The following is a 23,164-nucleotide window of genomic DNA, read 5'->3' as shown; positions in this document are numbered from 1 at the left end:
ATACAGTATAACAACTATTTACATAGCATTTACATTGTATTAGGTATTAGAAGTAATCTAGAAATGACTTAAAAGTACAGGCAGTCCCCGGGTTATGAATGAGTTCCGTTCCTGAGTCTGTCTTTAAGTTGGATTTGAAGTCGGAACAGGTACATTCGGTATTATTTAGCGTCAGTTAGTCAGACGTTTTTCTTAGTATATAGTACACATTTTACCTTTCTATGCATATAAAACACTTAAGAAACATACGTATTTCAATAAATTAATCACTGCATTGCTTAGTATAGCTTTCATTGGGGCAGGGCCTTTCACATTCTCCATTAAAATTGTGCTGATCGTTGACTGACTGTACCCTAACACTCTTCCAATGACCAACAGCGTCTCACCTCTTTCCCATCGCTTTATTACTTCAACCTTATTTTCAATCACGATCGTGATTATTTTCGTGAACAGAAACACTGCGGATTCAGAGCTATGCCGCCAGGTCCTAATGTCCACCGCACAGAGACAAGTTAAATAAAGTCCGGGGTTCCACTGGGTCCTAAAGACCACCGCACCGATATATGCTAAATTAGGGACTTGAGCATCCGCAAATTTTGGTATCCACGGGGGGGTCCTGGAACCAATCCCCCGCGGATAAGGAGGGCCAACTGTTCTCGAATTTTCACAACTCTTGTAGATAGAAAGACTTGACAGTGTTCATTTTAACCCTTGCGGAGTTGCACTAATCTAGTCAGGGATTTAAACTACATATTCAATATGATCATGGCTGATCTGATTGTAAACTCATATCTAGTAAACCTTCACTTCTTATTATCTTGTATCTGACCATCTTTGTTCCGAAGACAAATGAAACATCTTGTCTCTTCTCTGTGAGAAATGAGTGACCCCTCATGTTTAAACAGCGGGTCCAGATTCTCCCACGGGAGCAAACAATTTTGACAGGAATCCTCAGTACTTCCTATTTTCCATTCAAACCCCAGCAGGTACAAGACTATCCTCCCCAATCTGTCCTCATTGGACAACCACCTGCCCAGGTAGTAACTATTCGGCATTCACAAGGTGATTGAAAGTGGACATGAGTGGGTATCAGAGGGTCGTGATGCATGGTTGCTTTTCAAACTGAGAACTGTGAATAGCAGTTGTCCAGGAATCAGCATTGGGGTCACTGCTTCTTTGATCTTTATGAACAACCTAGATTTGAGGGTGTAAGCCAAATTTTGAAATTTGCAGATGGTCAAGAGGGCCAAATTTCTAAACTTGCAGATGACTGAGATTATTATTGTGAATTGGGAGGATGGTGATAAATCCACACCAGGACCAATAGACTCTAAAACAGTTACTTTTCCAAGCCGTTAGGCTGATCAACACCCCCACCACCATTACTTACACATCAGCCACTCCTCTCCATAGCCGCACAGTCCCTTTCATCCCAATGCTGCATCAGATCCAGAGTAACAATAACTTTCTTCTCCTTTACTCTCATATACTGAAGAAGGATAATAACTTTAAATCACAGCAGGTTAATGTGAAGAACTACGAGATGGTGCATGCCATTGGGAGGACTGAGGAGAGGTGAGACAGGATATTGTTCTCTAGGGGATTCAGGAGCAGAGGAACTGGGACGGGTGAACACATTGTTGGAATTGGAGACATTCTGGGGAAGTAATTAATAAAGCACATACAGTTCTAGGCCTTATCGGCAGAGACTGATAAGACAAAGGTTACACTGAACCTCAAAAACATAGCGGTACAGTGTCAGTTAGAGTACTGTGGTTACCTTATTATCAGAAGAATATGGAAGTGTTCAAGAAGATCCAGAAAAAATTGATGGGAATAGTTACCAGGATGAGGGATGGCAGTTACAAGTATAGATCAGAGTGTGGTAACAGAGAAGGAAATGTCAAGGGGAGATTTCACTGAGGTATACATGATGAGACTGGGACAGAGGTAACTGGGAGCTGACCATCAAGGAAGAGGAGGCCACAAAGGAAATGGATTGAGATTAATTTTTTAATATACAGTTAAGAGGTACTTGGACAGGAACATGCAGGTAATGGAAGAATATAAATTAGTAAATTGGTTTATGATTGTCGCATGTAAAGTGAAAAGCTAGCCTTGCATAATATTCAGACGGATCAGATCTTTAGACAGTGCATTGACATAGAACAAGATAAAATAACAAAGTGCAGAATAAAGTATAACAGCTACAAAGAAAATGCAGTGTAGATAGACAATAAGGTGCAACAATGTAGATTGTGAGGTCAAGAATCCATCATATCATACTATGGGAACCATTCAATAGTCTTGTAACAGCGAGGTAGAAGCTGACCTTGAGCCTGATGGTACGGGTTTTCAGGCTTTTATATCTTCTGCCCAATGGGAGAGGGGAGGAGAGAGAATGCCTGATGTGAAAGGACTTTGATTTGTACACTGGCTGCTTTGCTGCAACAGTAAGTTTAGACAAGAGTCCAAGGTTGAGAGGTTGGTCTCCATAACGTACTGAGCAATGTCTACAATGGCAGGCAGAGCAGTACACAAACCAAGCCTTAATGCATCCAAATAAGATGTACATCAATAAAAATTGGTAAGTCAATAGTAATGTGCCAAATTTCCCTAACCTTCTGAGGAAGTTGAGATGTTGATGAGGTTTCTTGGCCATGGCACCTTGGTGTTTAGACCATAGTTTAACTGATCAAGTGAAGTGTAGAGGAATGTAGAGCTAACCAGGTAGCATTATGGCCCTAGCATCTCAATTTATCATCATGCCTGAACAGATAAGCATGTACACACCATATTTTAAAAAATATTTATTAATTTCAGATTGGAATGTCCCAGCAAATCATGGAACAGACTTATCTTACAATCACCATCCTCATGCCACTCACTGGGATACTAGGAGGTGAAAACAGCCAACTGTCTTAGCGGTATTACAGAACCTCGGGAGCCCAAGCCTGGTGGAAAACAGACTGGGATGCGTAAGCAGAATGATGTGGCTAGGTGGGTACAGCTGCTGGTGACCTGGAGTCTGGTACAAAACAGGCTATAATGCGTTATGAGCTAAGAAAAATGACATGCCTGATGGGCACAGCTGCTGGGGGCCCAGATTCCAGTGGAAAAAAGGCAGAATGGTGTGCCTGGGGAGGCACAGTTGCCAGGGGCCCAGATTCTAGTGGAATACAGGATGGGGTGTGTTAAGGCAGAATGGTGTGCCTGGGTGGGCACAGATACCAGAGTGCTTGCAGCCCTGCAAGAAATGGGTAATGGCTGCACAGGCTGTTTGAGCCTGGTCCTGGGCTAAAATACAAGCAGCCAGAGCAGGACAACAGGTTCCCTCGAATCTCCAATCTGCCCTGAGACAAACTGAGGGCAATGATAATAAAATGCTAGGACAACCCGCCACATTTTCCACCCTTACTTCCATACAGGATTTCACTTCCAACTGTACGCCTCCACAATGACTCCTACCGGAAGCTTATCTGACTAAAGTTCACACACAAAGACGCCTTTTGAAGGTCTGCAAGACACCAGGAGGTGGAGGAACAGGTCAGCAGTGGCAAAGCTGTGCAAATGAAGAACTTTGGACAAAGGATAGGATAGGCCGATTAACTGAAGGATGTCTGGGGCTGGAGAGCAGGATGTTGAGAGGGAGGAGAGAGGCAGAACAGAAAAATAGATGGAGAAAAGAGCATCAAGTTTGGAGGTGATGGAACCAATGACTTTTGTGTTCATTTGCGCCCAAGTTACTCCCCCTTCCAACACAGTGGAGCCAGGCACAACTGAAAGCTTCTGAGAAAGGGAGCAAATGGGAGACATACAAAGCTTGCCACTGGATGCGCAAAGGTAGAAAGATCAAAAACCGATCTGGCACCAGAATTCCTCGCACTCCAGATGAGTTGTCCATGGATCAACTCGGGAAAGGGATAGCTACATTCTAGAAGGTGGACCAAAATTTACCTTTTTTATTTGGGAATACAGTGTGGTAAAGGCCGTTCTGGCCCACCAAGCTGCACCACCCAGCAACCCACCTATTCACAGGACAATTAAAATGACCAATTAACCTACTAACCGGTACATCTTTGAACTGTGAGAGGAATCTGGAGCACCCAGAGGAAATCCATGCGCACATAGGAAGGAACATACAAACTTGCTAGAGGATGCTGGATTTGAACTCCGATGCCCCAAGCTATAATAGTGTCACAATAACTGCTACAGTAATGTGGCACACCAAAAATAAAGTATCCCACAAGAGACATGAGAAGAGGAAATAAAGCACACTGTTCAGCTATCCTTGGTGAATCTCAGTCTGGCTTCCCACATGAAGCACGCCCACGAATAACCCAGCATTCTTCTCCGTGTGACCGCTTAGCCAGCCTCCTTGCAGTGCTGTGTCACCCATCAGTTGAGAGGGCAACAGAGATGGGGGCTCCCGATCTGCTACAATCCTCCTCGCAAACATCTCGGAGAGAGAGGCAGGCGCACAGATGTAACGCTGTCCCACCCCTTACCACCATGGTAGCGACGAGATGTTCCAGCCAGACGAACCGGGGCACGTGGGAGGTCACTGAGGAGGCAACGGGATTCCCCGAGGATCAGTGACCTGCCCCTCCTGGAGGTTCTTCACCAATTGGGCCAGCCAGCGTTTCGTGGTGGTGTCATCCTTCAGCACCTGGGCAAAGGTGGTGTCCTTCAACTGGTCGGGCAGGCACTGCCGCAGTGCCTCCCTTGCCCTAGCAAACCCAAACAAGACACATTGAAGCACCTCAGAACAAGTGGCCGGCACACAACAGTACATGCTCAGCCCACAAACTTAATGCCAGTTTATACTAAATCTCCTCATCTGGTAATAACTTTAAGGCCATATTTTTCAATTACCGGAGGAATATGGATGTCATTAGTTACTCTATAAAGGTGACTTAATAGAAGTGTACAAGATGATAGGAAGCATAGATAAAGTGGACAGTCAGACATTTTTCCCAGAGCAAAATTGCTAATCCAAAGAGGCATAACTTTAAGGTGATTGGAGGAAAATATCATGGGGGCAGGGTGGGGAAGGAAATGTCAAAGGTAACATTTTTTTAATATAAACACAGCATATGGTATGCCCTACCAGGGTTGTGGTAAAGGACATTTTATCTTAAAGGACATTAAGGAAACAGGCAAACAGATTATAAGAAAAATGAAGGGTTATGTGGGACAGAAGGGTTAGATTGATCTTACGAGTAGATGAAAAGGTCGGCACAACATCATGGACTAAAAAGGCCTATACCGTGCTGTACTGTTCTATATTCTATAATAGGGTACATATTCTCTATTCCCTTCATATTCATGTAACTGTCTAAAAGCCTCAAAGTACAAAAATTGGCTGTTCCACTACTTCCCCTGGTATCCTATTCCAGCAACCTTAACCACTTTTAAATGTCCCCCTCTAACCTGAAAACCATGTCCTCTGGTGTTTGCCATTTCTTCCCTGGGAAAAAGTTTCTCTCTACTCTAGCTATGTCTCTCATAAGGTTAAGACACCTCTTATCAGATCACCCCCAGCCTCTAACGCAGCAAGAGCACAATTTAAATTTGCTCAATCTCTTATAGTTCATACTCTCTAATCTAGGCATCCTAGTGAACCTCTTCTGCACCCTCTCCAAAGCCTCGACATCCTTCTTATAAGAAGTATCCCCCACCCCCATAACCCTGCTAACTCTTGACTCACCGTGGGTTGTCAGAGAGACGGAGGTAGCATCGGACAACATGTTTCAACAACCTGGCCGAAGGCTCTTTGGACAACTGCAGCACCATCTTACCCTGTGTACAACAAGACTGTGTTAGTGCAAGTTTTTTGGAATTACTTGCAGCAATGTGGGAGTGAATAAAAGGGAACTGATGAATGTACTACACCCAGATTCAGAAGACATTTGATGAGCCGTTGCATTAGAGGTTATTGCGAAAAATAAATGCCACGGTGTAGATGACGTGGACAGAAGACTGATGGGTGGACAAGAAGCAGACAGTAACATAAATGGACCTTTCTCTCATTAGCACGATGTAACGAGTTACGTGCTGTCAGGATCAGCATTTGAGCCTCAACTTTTCATTGAGTGAGAGTAACAGAGCACAAAACAAGCCCTTCAGCCCATGTGGTCACAGTATACTCTAGTTCCGGTCGCCCTTCTTCGGCCCTTAACCTCCCAAGTCCTTCCCCTCCATGTAATTATCCAAACGTGTCTTAAATGTTGCAATTGTACCCACCTCGACCACTTCCTCTGGCAGTGAAGAAATTAAGTCTCTTTCACAGGAGGATAAGTGGTGACTTGTTAGACGTGTACAAAATAAGGGGCATAAGTAGAGTGGAAAGCCAGGGTTCAACAGGGTTAAAATGGCTAATATGAGAGGGAAAAATTTAAGGTGATTGGAAGTATGGAAGGCGGTGTATCTCAGAGAGGATTTTTTAAAAAGACTGCTAAGTGCATAGAACGCATTGCCGATTATAATAGTGTACCACCCCAGGGGACCATGACTGGCAACAGCCCTATTGATTTTAAGGAACGTAGTTGAACACTACTATTGACTATGAATGTAAGAATTAAAGGTGTTGCAGTTTATACTTGTAAATAAATTTTAATTGTGAGCAAAGTTTATTTTGATATAAAAAGGGTGGAGGTAAAGGCAGATTATTAGGAACTTTAAAGAGACTCTTAGATCGGCACATGGAGAACAGAAAATGAGAGAGTAATGTGGGAAGGAAGGATTAGATTGATATTGGAATAGGTTAAAGGGTTGGCACAACACCATGGGCAGTACAGCCTATGCTGTACTGTTCTATGTTCTAAATCTCTCCTCTCTTATTGTAGCCTCTAGTTTTTAGTTTTTAATAAATGAATTAAAGCATGGTTGTTAAAACTTGATAATTATGCAAAGATAGAAGCAAGTTTTGAAGAGAACACAAGGAGGCAATGGAGAGCTATAGAAAGACTGAGTGCGGGGGCAGTGATTCGGCAGATGGTGGTTTAGCAGCTAGCATTACACTTTATAGCACCGACTAGGTCAATTCACACTGCTGAAAGGAGTTCGTACATTCTCTGCATGACTGTGTGGGCTTCTTCCAGGTGCTATGGTTTCCTTCCACATTTCAAAGATGTAAGGGTTAGGGTCAGTTAGTTGATGGCATGCAAAGTTGGCATGGCCAGAAGCATGGAGCTGCTGAGCACAATCGTCAAACTGTGCTGGTAAATGATGCAAACACTGCATTTTGCTGGACGTTTCAATGTACATAAGACCACCAAAGCTAATCTTGTAACATGAGAAAAGGTGAATAGTGCATTCCCAACCCTGGGTGCAGACAGGCCATAGTCGTTCCCCCAGCTCACCAGGATCATGGCCACGTGTGAGAATCGCTCGTAGGTTTGACAGATATAAGCCAGTCCTGTGTCGTCCAAGAGAATCTTCTGTAGAATGAAAGTTGCAACCTAAGGTCCAGAAATAGGGAGGTTACACAGAGCACCAAACACAGCCAGAGCATTCAACCCATCAGCAAATTCAGTCCTCCTTGAACCCATCAACTCCTCTTAACCCAGACCACAAGACATAGGAGCAGAATTTGGCCATTCGATAAATGGCTGATTTATTATACCTCTCATCCCCATTCTCCTGTCTACTCCGGGTAACCTCTGATACCCTTTCTAATCAAGAACTTCTCAACCTCCGCTTTAAATATATTCAATTATTTGGCCTGCACAGCCATCTGTGGCAATGAATTCCACAATCATCACCCTCTAGCTAAAGAAGTTCCTTCTCATCTCTGTTCTAAAGGGACATCCCTCTATTCTGAGGCTGTGCCCTCTAGTCCTAGACTCCCCCAATATAGGAAACATCCTCTCCTCATCACTCTACCTAGGCATTTCAATATTTGATAGGTTTCAAAGAGATCCCCCTCATTCCTCTAAGTTCCCGTGAGCACAGACCCAGAGCTGTCAAACGCTCCTCATAAATTAATCCTTCAATTCCCAGCATCATTCCTTCAAAATGGACTGGACATTCGAGAACAAAGCACAAAAAAAGAGAGTAAAAAAAAAAGGAGCAGGGGAATATGAATTGCTGTTGTAGAGAGCTAGCACAGGCTTGACGGGGAACATGCTGTAATGTTTCCCTCCAGTTCTTACCGTTTTCGACAATTCACTTCCCGACTCCATGATACGAAGACAGAGAGGAATAATTTCAGTTGTCAAAAGAAAGTTGATGACTTCCTGTTCATCTGTTTTTACCAAGGCTCCTGCATAAAGGAAAGGTTTTAAACAATGGGGCACATATCCAGAGTCAAAGATGATCACTTGGGGGTTGGACCTGTGTTGACGGGACATAAAATCAAACACCATCCCCTCTGTAAACCCATCGCCCAGTGTGTGGTGAAGTCACCTGGAAAAGGGTTTACACTGATTCATGTTAGAAACTACAAATTTGGAAGACAGTGGTCAGAAGACAGGTACGGAGTCAGCATCAGAGATAATGGAACAAACAGGAATGCTGATAACAGGTGGGGATTGGAGGAAACTTAGCTGACAAGTCATAGAAACCAGAATTAGGCCATTCATCCCATCGAGTCTGCTCAATTATTCCATCATGACTGATTTATTATCCCTCTCAACCCCATTCCCCTGCCTCCTTCTCGTAAACTTCCACACCCTTACCAATTAAGAACATATTAACCACTGCTTTAAATATACACAATCACTTGTGTACAACCATCTGTGTCAATGAATTCCATAAATTCCCTACCCACTGGATAAAGAAATTAAAAGTGATATCAGGGACAGCTTCTTTGTGCAAAAGAAGAGTATGGATTTGGAATGAGCTGCCAGAAGTAGTGGTAGAGCTGGGCACAATAACAAAAATTTAAAAACCATCTAGGTAAGAACATGGATAGGAGAGGTTTAGAGGGATATGGCCAAACAAAAGCAGATGGGATGAGCTCATTAGGTAACACAGTCAGGATGGACAAGCTGGGTTGAAAGGACTTGTTTAAAAACATACAGACAAGACACCCACCACAGAGAGGAAAGTGAACGTGCTCACCTATGACACCGAGACTGGTGAGTCGCAGATACTCGAAGGGTCTTGTTTTGCTTACGGTGTGCAAGAATGGATAGAGGAAGAGGGGGATGTGTGCTGCAAGGAATGCTGACCTGAAAGACAGGAAAAACACCATTCATCACCAGACAGATCCGGATTGTGGACTGAAAATAAATCAATGAATTTACCCAGAAGGTATCAAGATACAACTAATTAATTATAAGATTCTATGGACTTGGTATACAAACAGAAAATTGTAGGTATGCTTAAGGAGTTAGAGCACAGTTTAGCAACACTTATGACCATTTTGCAATAGGATGGACTTGTTTTTGTTCAAATCAGAATCAGGTTTATTACCACAGGCATATGTCATAGAATGTATTAACTTAGCAGCAGCAGTTCAATGAAACACATAAATATTGCATTGAATACGTAAATAAATTCTTTCTTGAAAACATTTTATAACATGTTTAAGATTTTATTGTGAACGGTGCTTATCTGATGCTATGTGCCTGCGACACCGCTGTAAGAAAGATTTTTATTGCAGTTTATTAATTAATTGATTTATTTCGAGAAACAGTGCAGAACAGGCCCTTCCATCCCCATGAGCCACACTGCCCAGCAACTCATCTACTTACCCCTAACCTAATCACAGGCTAAATTTTACAATGACCAATTAACCTACTAACCAGTATGTCATTAGACCGGGAGGAAACTGGAGATTCCAGAGGTCGTTGGAACTGAACTCTGAATTCTGGCACCCCAAGCTGTAAAAGCCACGTGCTAACTACTAGTGCATACATGTAAAATAAACGCAATGTTGAGCACAGTACAGGGCCTTCCGCCCACTATGGTGCAAAACCCCTTCCTCCCACATAGCCCTCCATTTTTCAAATCACCCATATGCCTATCTAAGAGTCTCTTAAATGTCCCCAATGTATCTAAAGATAAAAGTTAAAGATTAGCTTTATTTGTCACAAGGATATTGAAACAAATTGAAATGTGTAATTTATGTCAAATCAGATCAGTGAGGATGTGCCGGGGGCAACCCACAAGTGTTGCCACACATTCAGTGCAACATAGCATGCCCACAACTCACTAAACCCAACCCGTTCATCTTTGAATCGTGGGAGGAAATTGGAGCACCAAGACAAAACCCACGAGGTCACATACAAGTTCCTTACAGACAGTGGCAGGAATCTGATTTTATAGCTCGTGCTGTAAAGCTAACTACCATGCTGCCTAATGCACCCACCACTGTGTAAAGAATTTATCCCCCTACACTTTCCTCCAAACACCTTAAAATTATGCCCCCTCATGTTAACATTGAGATAGCAGCCACAGAACAATACAGAGTCAACATTGCAGGTCGATGACACACAGCCTTTTTGCTGCCTAGCCTGCCGAGAATTTCAACCATTTTCTGTATTATTTCAGATTTCCATCACCTATAGTATTTTGCTCTTTATGCAGACTAGCCTTGCAAGTCCAAACAAGAAAAACTAGCAATCAATTTGAACAGATTCAAGTGAATGGTCACCTACTCTCTTCCTAAGTTCTGAGACTAGCAAGGCAAGTAATCTGACAGCTGTACTGGTACCCTCCAGACTGCAACTCAGATCCTTTAACTTACCACATGTCCATCCAAACATACAATGAAATGAGAATCAACACACACAAAATGCTGGTGGAACACAGCAGGCCAGGCAGCATCTATAAGGAGACCCTTCGTTATGAAATGAGAATCATTTGTGTTAACATCCACATGTTGTCACACTTTCCTCCAATCACATCAAAGTTATGTTCCCATGTATTAGCCATTTCTGCCTTGGGAAAAAGTCTCTGGCTGTCCATTAGCTATGTCTCTTATCTAGTACACTTCTATCAAGTCACCACTCATCCTTCTTGATTCTAAAGAGAAAAGTCCGAACTCGCTGAACAAGTCCTTAAAAAACATGCCCTCTAACTCATGCATCATCCTAGTACGTTTTCTCTGCACCTTCTCCATCCATCCTATAGTGAAGCGACCAGAACTGAACACAATACTCCAACTGTGTTACAACCAGGGTTTTACAGAGCTGCAACATTACCTCATGGCTCTCAAACTCTATTCCCTGAATAATGAAGGTTAACACACCATATGCCTTCTTAATGACCCTTAGGATTCACGCTTCTACACTGTCCGAGAGGGATAGTTTGGTCCACTGAAGGCCAGCACAGGCCATTTGAATTATATTTTTAACTTACTGTGATAATATTGTTTTATGTGCTGTGTGTGACAAGTTTTGTGGGTGCACCATGGTCCAGAGGAACATTGTTTTATTTGGTTGTATATATGTACACACAGTCAGATGACAATAAACTTTAACTTGAACACAGAGAGGAGAAAGGAAATGGGGAATTACCTGGTTTCTGGATGTGAAGCAACACATTGTAATAATGCTAGTGCGTTACACACGCGGTTAGACTGATGAGCTGTCAGAGTTGGAGGGTTGATAGAAGGGTAAATATTTACAATCTCCTAGGGAAAAACAAAAAGAATAAAATGTTAACCAGGAGGGCAAATGGAGTGGGGAGGAATACAGAAGCGCACTGAATCCCATCTGTCAGAAGCAGGATAGCTTCAGCAAGGTTACACTGAAGCAAGTTTGCAGACCACAGACCTACACAGCAGCTGCCCACCAACATCACCAGTTTTCCCAAGCTGTGGGTGATAGGCTGAGGAAAGAGCAAAAAGCATGGAAAACAGGAAAAGAAAACCAGAAAAAAGGTTAAAAAGGACAAAAAAGGGGGAAAAAAGAAAAGAAAATCGAAAAAAAAACAAGATGAAAAACCAAGAATCAAAAAAACAGGAAACTGAAAGAGAAAAAACACAAAATAGAAAAAGAAACAGTAAGAAGCAGAAAAACAAAAGAAACAAGAGGTGAAAATTTCAAAAAAAAATTGTGGAAAAACTGACCAAAATTTACCCCGCCATGGACAACTGACCAAAACTTCAACCTGCTGGGGAAACTGACTGCTAAGTTTTGTAACTTCAAAACAATAAGCTATTTTAAAGGTGGACATGAGAGTCCGAAATGTGAGTCTAACTTGGTGTTTACTTTAAACGAGGTGCGCATGTATCATGTGGTTGAGTGATGACATACAAAATTCACACATTTATACATACAACCCATAATGAATTCTTCATCAACCTATACACAAGATTACTCAAATATTTCCGAAGTATTAAGTATTATACATCACTACTACCTGCTTGATGTAGTAAATATACATCACTACTACCTGCTTCTTCCCCATGTGCTGTTCGTTGTCATGGTGGGGAGGTTTGTGTGCCTTAATGATCCTGGGAGTTATACCAGCTGGATCTTCAGTCCCTGGTAGGTTCAACCTTGCTGGGCAGGTTCCAGGTGAAGGGCCAGACGAATACAGCACCTGGTCCTCCAGGTTGGGGGTTGGGCGTAGAGCCAGCCACCCTACCCTGTAAAATCTTTATCGCTACAGAAACCGAAACAAAAAAATTTATTGATACCGGTGAGAAGAGTGATGCAGAACTGGGAACAGAAATTATGATGGACGGAGATCAAAGCCACCAGGACATCTCTGGACTGAGAGCTAATCTTCTTTCACCCAAAGGAACTATCCATATTGGATGCTGGAACGTTCAAACTTTATATCAAACTTGAAAGCCTGCACAGACCATCAAAGAGCTGCATAACTACTGACCGCAGCTGCTTGGAATACAAGAAACACATTGGACAGATTCTGGAAAGCAACCCCTAGCATCTGCCGATAAAATACTATGGTCAGGCTGCACGGACAACCACCATTTACAAGGTGTGGCACTCATCATGGACAAGGATGCCTTGAGGGCCTTATTAGAATGGAACCCCATCTATGAAAGACTCCTGTATGTTCGTTTAAGTTCACTAAACTGTCCATAATTGTGGCATATGCACCTATTGAGGATGCGGAAGAAGAAACTGAAGATGAGTTTTATAACAGCCTTCAAGCTGCCGTGGAAAAGATCCCGAAACACGATGTGCTCATTATAACGGGGACGTTAATGCAAGAGTTGGAAGTGAAAACACTAATCACAAAAGTACTGTTGGAAGGCATGGTGTTGAGAATCATGAATGACAATGGTGAAAGACTTCATGACTTTTGTGAAATGAACCATCTTACAGTAGGAAGCACCATTTTCCAGCATAGAGATATCCATAAACTCATGTGGAAATCCCCAGATGGGAAAACAGAAAGCCAGATTAACCATATCATTATCAACAACCAGTGGAAGAGATCACTCAAAGATGTTTGGGTAAAAAGGCTAGCAGATGTTGGCAGCGATCACCATCTCCTTGTAGCAAAAGTGAAACTAAAATTCAGGAAAGTGAGATTGGGCTTAGGCAGAGGCCGATACTTTGATTCCAGCAAACTTCAAAACATTGAGGTACAGAGAAAATTTACACTCAAACTTACAAACAGATTTAGCATACTTGGCAAAGATACTGACATGACAATCCATGACTTTAATAATGTGATGAAGGAGATTAGTAAAGAGATTCTGGGATACCAGAAGAAACGGAAAGAAGAATGGATTAGTGAGACAATCCGGAAAGAAACCAGGAAAAGAATGCTGAGTACAACTTCCCGTTGCCTGAAGGAGAGACTTGCTGCTGAATATGCCGAGAATGACAAGGATGTTAAACGAGGCTGCAGAAAGGATAATTTTGAGACACTTGCCTCAAAAGCAAAAGAAGCTGCAAAAAATATGGCTATGAGAACATTATACAAAATAATCAAGTGCATGAAGGGGAACTATGGAAACAAGCATGATATCGCTATAAAAGCAAAGGATGGCAATATTATCAAAAATGAGAAAGGAATAACCACCAGATGGAAAGAACATTTTGAAGCAGTTTTGAATAGACCAACACCTCAAGAAACCCTTGAGATTTGTGAGAGTAATGAAGACCTCGCTATCTCCACAGAACCACCCACAATTGAAGGCCAGCAAGCCATTAAGAAAATGAAATCAGGAAAGGCACCCAGAGAAGATGAGACAAGTGCAGAAATGCTTAAGGGAGGTGGTAGAGAAATGTGCCATGTGCTGTGTCAAATTTTTAACACCATCTGGAAAAGTGCAGAAATACCTGAGGAGTGGAAAACTGGACTTATTGTAAAACTGCCAAAGAAAGGAGATTTAAGTATATGTGACAACTGGAGAGGAGTACACTCCTCTCAATTACAAGCAAAGTTTTCAGTCACATCCTGTTAAATTGGATCTCAGAGGTTGTGGAAGATATCATTCAGAAAGAACAAGCTGGCTTTAGAAAAGGTTGATCTTGCATAAACCATATATTCATACTAAGACAAATTCTCGAACAATCTGCAGAGTGGAACAGCAACCTTTATGCACTATTTGTGGATTTTGAAAAAGCATTTGACAGTATCCACCGGGAAACACTCTGGAAAATTTCAAGAAGATATGGATTTCCCCAAAAAATTGTAAACATTATCCAAATGATGTACAGCGACTTTCAGTGCAAAGTGATTTGTCGAAAGCAACTGACAAAGCTTCAGGGTATGCACAGGAGTTAAACAGGGAAGTATCCTATCACCTTTGCTCTTCACTTTAGCAATGGATTGGCTTATGAGGGAAACAATCACAGAAAAGAAACGGGATATTCACTAGACACTTAACTCAATACTTGAAAACCTAGTTTTTGCTGACGATATCAGTTTGCAAGTTGTCATTGTGACATTCAGGAGAAATCAGATCATATGCATCACAACTTGGGATGAACATTCAAGTGAGAAAAACAAAGATCATGAAGATGAAAGCTTCCAACCTCCAACCAGTAATCATCAATAATCAGTAGGTGGAAGAGGTAGATGAGTTCACGCACCTTGGGAGTAAAGTCAGCAGTGATGGAGATATTGGTAAGGACATATTAGCATGACTACCTAAAGCAAATCAAGCTTTTGGCAGCCTCAATGCAGTTTGGAAATCCACACAACTTAAACTTAACACCAAAATCAGAATTTTTAAAAGCAACGTCCTAAGCATGCTACTTTATGGAAGTGAATGTTGGAAGATGACGAAAAACATCTGCAAGAAACATGACACGTTTCAGACAAAATGTTTACAACGTATCAAGACAATTTCCCGGCTTGAGAAAATCAGAAACCAAGACTTGTTTACATCTTGCAATATGGAATCAATCTCAGTTTGTGTGAAAAGAAGATGATGGAGATGGCTGGGCTGAGAATGTGGAGAGGGTGAGGGGTACGTGTAGGGGGGGGTCAAGGGGTAAGTGTAGCAAAATATGTGTACAGGACTGGGGACAGAGTATGTGATTAGGGAAGTGTAGGAGAACAGGGAACAAGTAACTAAAATAGACGGATATGGCAACCACAAAGAAAGGGAAGCTTGCTTACCGCAAGACAATGCGTCTGGCAAAATATCTGAGCTAAATACCTATTTCGAGTGTTTTGTTTGCGTCTGTACCTATTCCAAATATTTTGCTTGCGTCTATACTTACTCCAAGTATTTCGCTTGTGTCTATATTTATTCCAAGTATTTTGCGTGCTTAGCTATGCAATAGCCAATCAATCGATGAATTTGAATCGGTAACCATATTTGCGAATGTAGTGCCCCGCTTTTGGGTATAAGTATGACCTCTGTAAACCGACAGATTTGGAGTTAGCTACTGTATGCCTGGAGTGCGTGTGGTTGCAAACTCTCCACTGAATAAAAACCTCAGAGGTTAATTCGTGTCTCTGGTGTTTTTTCCTCTACTTTTACAAGCAGCTTTATGACTCCCATTTGAAGTTCATGCAATAAATTTCAGCATAGATTCTGGTTCTTTATACTCACAAAAGCCAAATACTTGCAACTCTCCTAAAGCTCCTTGAACTCTTTTGCAGCGTAAAACCAAGCCACAGTTCACAGGTAACTGTTTGGTTAACATATCAGAAGTTTTCTCAGATATGTCGCTGCAAAAAAAATTGTTGTAGTCGGACCACTGCTTTTGTCACTTTCATGATTCCCCTGAGTAGCACGGTCCTTCATTGGTCCAATATGCCTTCCAGAGGCACAGAGGTCAGCACTGCTACCTGTTTGCCCTGTTTGGCAACAGTTCACGGTGTACAGCATGGGGACAATTGTGGCGTCATCCAGTACCTTTCTTAATTTGTTTTCAGTTAGCTCTATTTCAGGCAATGTGGCATGTAAATGGTCGATGGATCTCCATCCATCTCCAAGTTGTAGTTGTCTCAGGTCACTCATGTCCCCACAATGCTGGTCTTCCTGTTTTTGTAATCACCCAATGTAGATTGTTGGTTAGTAAACACGAGGAAATATGCAGATACAGGAAATTCAAACAACACACACAAAATGCTGGTGGAACACAGCAGGCCAGGCAGCATCGATAGGGAGAAGCACTGTCTACGTTTCGGGCCGAGACCCTTCGTCAGGACTAACCGAAAGGAAAGATAGTGGGGGGAGGGGGAAATGCAAAATGATAGAAGACCGGAGGGGGTGGGATGAAGCTAAGAGCTGGAAAGGTGATTGGCGAAAGTGATACAGAGCTGGAGAAGGGAAAGGATCATGGGACGGGAGGCCTCAGGAGAAAAAAAGGGGGGGAGCACCAGAGGGAGATGGAGAACAGGCAAACAACTAAATATGTCAGGGATGGGGTAAGAAGGGGAGGAGGGGCATTAACGGAAGTTAGAGAAGTCAATGTTCATGCCATCAGGTTGGAGGCTACCCAGCCGGTATATAAGGTGTTGTTCCCCCAACCTGAGTTTGGATTCATTTTGACAATAGAGGAGGCCATGGATAGACATATCAGAATGGGAATGGGACGTGGAATTAAAATATGAGGCCACTGTATCACTTTCGCCAATCACCTTTCCAGCTCCTAGCTTCATCCCACCCCTTCCGGTCTTCTCCTATCATTTCGCATTTCCCTCTCCCTCCCACTTACTATCTTTCCTTTCGATTAGTCCTGACGAAGGGTCTCGGCCTGAAACGTCAACAGTGCTTCTCCCTATCGATGCTGCCTGGCCTGCTGTGTTCCACCAGCATTTTGTGTGTGTTGTAGATTGTTGGTTGTTGTATTTCACTGTTACAAATGTCATTCCCAGAGGAGCCATCTTTTCTCCAGTATAGATCCTTGGTTGGATATCTGCAGGCTTCCGTTCAGTATCTTTGAAATGCTGTTCAAACTCATTTTGTGGAATGACTGAAACAGCTAAGCCAGTGTCCAATTATATTTTAATTAATTTGCCATTCACTTCTGGTGCAAGCCATATTGCTTGTCTATTGAAAATCTCAAGGCTACTCAGCCCTATGTCACTCTGATCATAATCAACAACATGCAGACTGGTGCTTTTCTGAAAGTGCAACTTCACTTTTGATCTTTTTCTTTTCCCTGTGCAGTTCATTTATTTTTGTCTGCTTGGCATGCTTCATGTGTGTGTCCTACTTAGTTGCATTTTCTGCAAGTATGCCTTTAAACATGAATGGTAGACTGGTGTATGCAAGCCCCTGCCACATCAGTAACACAATTTGTTCAGCCAGGCATGTTTCTGCTTGGACATTGCAATTTTGCTCATGCTCATTTTCATTCCTGACTGCAACTCAGTTGTGTCTCTGGCTGCTGTTTCCATTGATACCGTGATTTCAACTGCTCTTTTAAATGCAAGTTGTGTTTCAGTTAGGCACCATTTCGGAATGCTTTCTTGTAAGATCCTACAAACTAAACAATCTCCCAGTGCATCATTAAGACCATCACTGAACTGTCAACACTCAGACAAGTTCTTCCGCATATGCTGAAATGCACTCTTCTTTTTGATTTTGCTTATGAAACATAAAGCATTCTGTAATCAACAAAGGCTTTGGTTCTAAATGATCCTTCATTATTTTGAAAATATCAGCAAAGCACATTTCTGCTGGTTTGGTTGGAGCACCTAAACTTTGAAGCAAACTGTATGCCTTTAAACCAAATGCACTCAGCAAAACTGGTGCTTGTTTCTCATTTTTTTATTTCATATGCTTCAAAATACTGTTCAATTTGCTCAATATATAATCCACTTATCTGTAGTGTAATGAAATGAGTCTATCTTTCCGATGTAGCCAGTCATTTCTGCTCCTTTTTAATTTATGATTATTATCACCAGGTGCTCACTGTTAATGAACCCTGAATTCTGTTGTTCTCTGCCTTTTTTCTAATTTGACAGTCTCTGCATGTGTTGGGCTGCTTTTTTTTTAAACTCGCCGTTCTTCACTGCATTTTTTTTAGATTGAATATCTCGCTGCGCTTCAACAGGTCGATAGCCATCTCAAGTTCATTTTAAAAATACCTCACTTCACATGGTAGTGTGATGATGTATGCAATTCACGTATTATACATATAACTAACAAATTATTTAAGCAAGCAAGAATGCTTAATCAACCAATATCTACACAAAATCACTCAAATATTACCGAAATAAATACACAATTCCCAAAAATTCCCTTCCCTAACCCCCTCTGCACCACTGCCATGGACACTGACTGAAGAACCCTCTTCCCCGCCGTTATGGACCAGTCAATACTGCACTGCACCTCGCCTCAGCCATAACCCTTTGCCTTTAATTCCTGCTACATTCTAAAAGCATTTGATTCGTTTAAAATGTATCCTTTGGATAATGCTCAAAATCCATTTTAGTGAAGGATGAGATCAGTAGGCATTCGGGCAACTAGCCAGAAATCACTAATCCATGTCGCAAGCTTCTGCCAATAAACGGCACACACCAGCCCTTAAAAATATCTTCAGCTCCATTACAGGATCTCTCCATATTGCTCTATCAAATGACCAGCAGTGTTCTGTAGCAAACTGTTCTGGGACTTTTGCTGTTTGTGACTTTTATAAATGAATTGGATGAGGAAGTGGCATTGGGGTTAATAAGTTTGCAGAATGTTGGTGGAGTTATGGATAGTGTAGAAAGAAGGTTGTCATAGGTTACAACAGGATATTGACAGGATGCCGAGCTAGGCTGAGAAATGGCAGATGGAGTTCAACTTGGAAAGGTGTGAAGTGATTCACTTTGGAAGGTCAGACTTGAAGGCAGAATACAGGGTTAATAGTAGTGTGGAAGAACAGAAGAATCTTAAGGTTCACATCCATAGATCCCTCAAGGTTGCTGTGGAAGGTGATAGAGTTGTTAAGAAGGTGTATAGCGTGTTGGGCTTCATTAGTTGGAGGATCGAGTTTAAGAGCTGTGTTCGGTTCTGGTCGCCTCATTAGCAAGTGACAGCTTTTCTTTTTGGAGTGAAGGAGGATGAGAGGTGACTTGGCAGAGATAGGATAGGACAGGATAACTCTAACAGTGGTGGAAGTCTGTAACCTGAGGGCTGTGGAGGCCAAGTTGCTAGGTTCTCGATTAGTAAGGGATGCTAAAGGTTACAGGGAAAAGGCAGGAGCATGAGGTTAAAAAGGTATTATAATAAATCAGCCATGATAATGGCGGGATCAGACTTGATTGGTCAAATGTGCTCCGAAATCTTATGGTCTTAAGAGTCTAACAGAGATGAAATGCAAGGATTTCAGCTTCTACTGGACATATCTCACACCATCTTCTGACACACATCCTTACCTGTAGTAGGGCTGCAATGGTTCCAAATGAGTGCCAGAGCATGGGTGCCAGGTCGGGAACTGACTCTCGCTTTTTGCTGAGTTCCAACAGGGCATTCTCACGGGTCTCGGGGCTCGACAGCTCGTTGATCCACTGATAAATCTTCTCTCGATCCACCTGGGCCAGTGCAGTAACTGGCTGTGAACAGGTCCAAAAGAAGAAAAAATAATGGAACATTTACCAACTTATAGCTGGAACTTGCAGAATCAGAATCACACACACAAAATGCTGGAGGAACTCCGTATGTCAGGTGGCCATCCATATGTCATGGAGAGATAAACATGACAAGCTGAGACCGTTGACTGCTTATTTCTCTCCACAGATGCTGTTTATGACTTGTTGAGTTTCTCTGGCACTTTGTATGTGCTGCTGAAACATATAGTGTATTACCAACCAACACAACCCAACGTCACCACACACTGCAGTGCCAACACAGCATACCCACACTGCTCAGCAAAACAACATACAGAAAACAACAATAAAACAACCCCCTTTCACTCACACAGGCCTCCAACCCCAGGACAGGCTGTGTCCCAACCGCTTAACAGATGACACCATTGCCACCACCCTCCACTTGGCCCTAACCCACCTGGACAAAAAAGACACATACGTTCGGATGCTGTTCAGACTTTAGTTCAGCATTCAACACAATCATCCCTCAGAAACTGATTGGAAAGCTGAGCCTATTGGGCCTGAACATCTCCCTCTGCAACTGGATCCTAGACTTCCTGACTGGGAGACCTCAGTCAGTCCGGATCGGGAGCAGCATCTCCAACACCATCAAACTGAGCACAGGGGCTCTCCAGGGTTGTGTGCTCAGTCCACTGTTGTTCACTCTGCTGACCCACGACTGCGCTGCAACACACAGCTCGAACCGTATCATCAAGTTCGCTGATGACACCACCATGGTGGGTCTCATCAGCAAGAACAACGAGTCAGCTTACAGAGAGGAGGAGAAGCAGCTAATGGACTGGTGCAGAGCCAACAATCTGTCTCTTAATGTGAACAAAACAAAAGAGATGGTTGTTGACTTCAGGAGGGCACAGAGCGACCACTCCCTGCTGAACATCGACAGCTCCTCGATAGAGATCATAAGGAGCACCAAATTTCTTGGTGTTCACCTGACAGAGAATCTCACTTGGTCCCTCAACACCAGCTCCATAGTAAAGAAAGCCCAGCAGCATCTCTACTTTTTGCAAAGGCTGAGGAAAGTCCATCTCCCACCCCCCCATCCTCATCACATTCTCCCTTGTTGTATTGAGAGTGTGCTGAGCAACTGCATCACTGCCTGGTTCGGAAATTTTACCATTTCGGATCGCAAGACCCTGCAGCGGATAGTGAGGTCAGCTGAGAAGATCATTGGGGTCTCTCTCTCTCCGCCATCACGGACATTTACATTACACGCTGCATCCGCAAAGGAAACAGCATTATGAAGGACCCCATGCACCCCTCATACAATCTCTTCTCCCTCCTGCCGTCTGGGAAAAGGCTCCGAAGCATTCGGGCTCTCACGACCAGACTGTGTAACAGTTTCTTCCCCCAAGCTATCAGACTCCTCAATACCCGAAGCCTGGACTGACACCTTGACCTACTGTCCTGTTTATTATTTATTGTAATGCCGGTACTGATTTTGTGCACTTTATGCAGTCCAGTGTAGGTCTGTAGTCTAGTATAGCTTTCTCTGTTTTTTTTATTACGTAGTTCAGTCTAGTTTTTGTACTGTGTCATGTAAACAATAGTCCTGAAAAACTTTGTCTCATTTTTACTATGCACTGTACCAGCAGTTACGGTCCAAATGACAATAAAAGTTGACTTGACTTGACTTGTCTGGGCCTCCGACCTCCAGACCTTGAGGCTTCCACCCGAGCGACCTACCCACCAACCTCTGGCACTGAATCCCAGCATTTACTGACCTCGGGAATCAGTGTCCCTCATTCTTGGGACTTTTGGGGTTTGCTAGCCTCCGTCCTAAATTCTGACCTCCGGCATTTGCTCCCAACTCTTCATTTACTGCCCCCTGACCTCTCACTCCAATCATCCCTGTCCCTAAATCATGCATCTATCTTGAATCCTTTGAACAAATCTCCAGCAGTATCTATAAATGGATGAGCTGGCCATTAAATATGACTGAGAGAGACAGTGCAGAAAGTGGCTATGCATTTCACACTCATAACTGCAAGGCCAGATTCTGCTCTGATTCCATCTCTAAGGTTGCAGATGATACAACTGCAGTGGGCTGCATCTCAAATAACGATGAGTTGTCGTATAGGAAGGAGACAGGGTGTTTAGTGACATGGTATCATAACACAGTTCACAAACTTCTGTTTATATCAGAAGTGCTAAGATCGAGGGGGGTTGAACATTTCCAATAGCCTATCTTCGTCCATCCACTTAGATGTCGCGGTCGAGAAAGTTCACAAGCACCTCCATGTACTCAGGAGGCTAAAGAAATTCAGTACGCCCGTCAAACGTGCTCCGTTATGTGGTCTCTGTACTTCTCCTGCACCACTAAAACAGCCAACATAATTAAAGCCCTGCCCTAAACATTCTCTCTCCTCCCTAGGGCAGAATATACAAAAGGCTGAGAGAGCACGTACCATCAGGCTTAGAAGAGCTTCTATCCTGCTGTTGCAAGACTATTGCATGGCTTACTAGTAGGATAAAATGGGCTCTTGACCTCACAACCTGGCTTGTTATGGCCCTGCATCTTATTGTTTGCCTTCTGGGGGAAGAGGGGAGGGCAGGGTGTGGATAGGGAAAGGGGTGAACGGAGGATCAGGAGGAGATGCAGGAAAGGAGCTCGTATCCACGGTGCAGTGGGTCAGCAGGCAGCTCCAGCCTCTCCCCTGCCCCAAACCCGAGCCCGAGCCGTCCCCAGGGTGCCGGTCCTGCCAGCCCTCCCCGTTCCCCGTTGGACGGGACCTGGGACGCCACTCACCGCGCCCGCCGCCAGGCTGTGCATCCTCCGCTCCTCCGCCGCCGCCTGCGCCCAGCGAGCCCGAGGCCGCACTCCGACCCCTGACCCCGCCTGATAAACCGCCCGCCAAAATACCCCCGGAGGCTGAATAAAATCACCTTATTAAAATTATTCCCAATTAAAAAACCACCGCAGTGACCACAGCACGGTCAGCCCTGAAAATAAAAGAAAGATCGGCGCCATAAACCTCATAACCTTTGCCCTTTCACCCCTCGGTGCTTCATGAAGTTCAGTATTTCTATTCAAATTTATTTTACTTCGCTGCAATTGTCGAATAAAAGTACCGGAGGATTGCTGAAATCAGACAGAATGTTAAAAAGAAAATATATTTTTGATGAGGCAATATTTTGATGGAGAGGGGGCAGGCCGGCAGTGGTTTTACTGGCCGCCTTTTCAGACCGGAACGTGGAGCCATTTATTTATTCTACCCCCCCCCCACTC

The 23,164-nt window shown here is 43.2% G+C and overlaps 1 protein-coding gene across 1 annotated transcript; it reads right to left on the bottom strand.

Moving 5' to 3' along the window:
• Window positions 1-2,795: 2,795 nt before the first annotated feature.
• cnot9 (CCR4-NOT transcription complex subunit 9) lies at window positions 2,796-22,823 on the bottom strand. The gene is made up of 8 exons (XM_059967541.1): window positions 22,685-22,823; window positions 19,708-19,884; window positions 11,469-11,584; window positions 9,067-9,176; window positions 8,157-8,266; window positions 7,365-7,463; window positions 5,711-5,802; window positions 2,796-4,730 (listed from the first exon to the last, which is right to left on the bottom strand). Exons 1-8 carry the CDS (start codon window positions 22,706-22,708, stop codon window positions 4,562-4,564), a joined length of 897 nt encoding a protein of 298 aa, XP_059823524.1. The 5' UTR covers window positions 22,709-22,823; the 3' UTR covers window positions 2,796-4,561.
• Window positions 22,824-23,164: the final 341 nt, after the last annotated feature.

Source organism: Hypanus sabinus, chromosome 4 (assembly GCF_030144855.1).
Source record: "Hypanus sabinus isolate sHypSab1 chromosome 4, sHypSab1.hap1, whole genome shotgun sequence".
NCBI classification, from domain to species: domain Eukaryota; kingdom Metazoa; phylum Chordata; class Chondrichthyes; order Myliobatiformes; family Dasyatidae; genus Hypanus; species Hypanus sabinus.
This window is presented reverse-complemented; position numbering and strand designations above follow the sequence as displayed.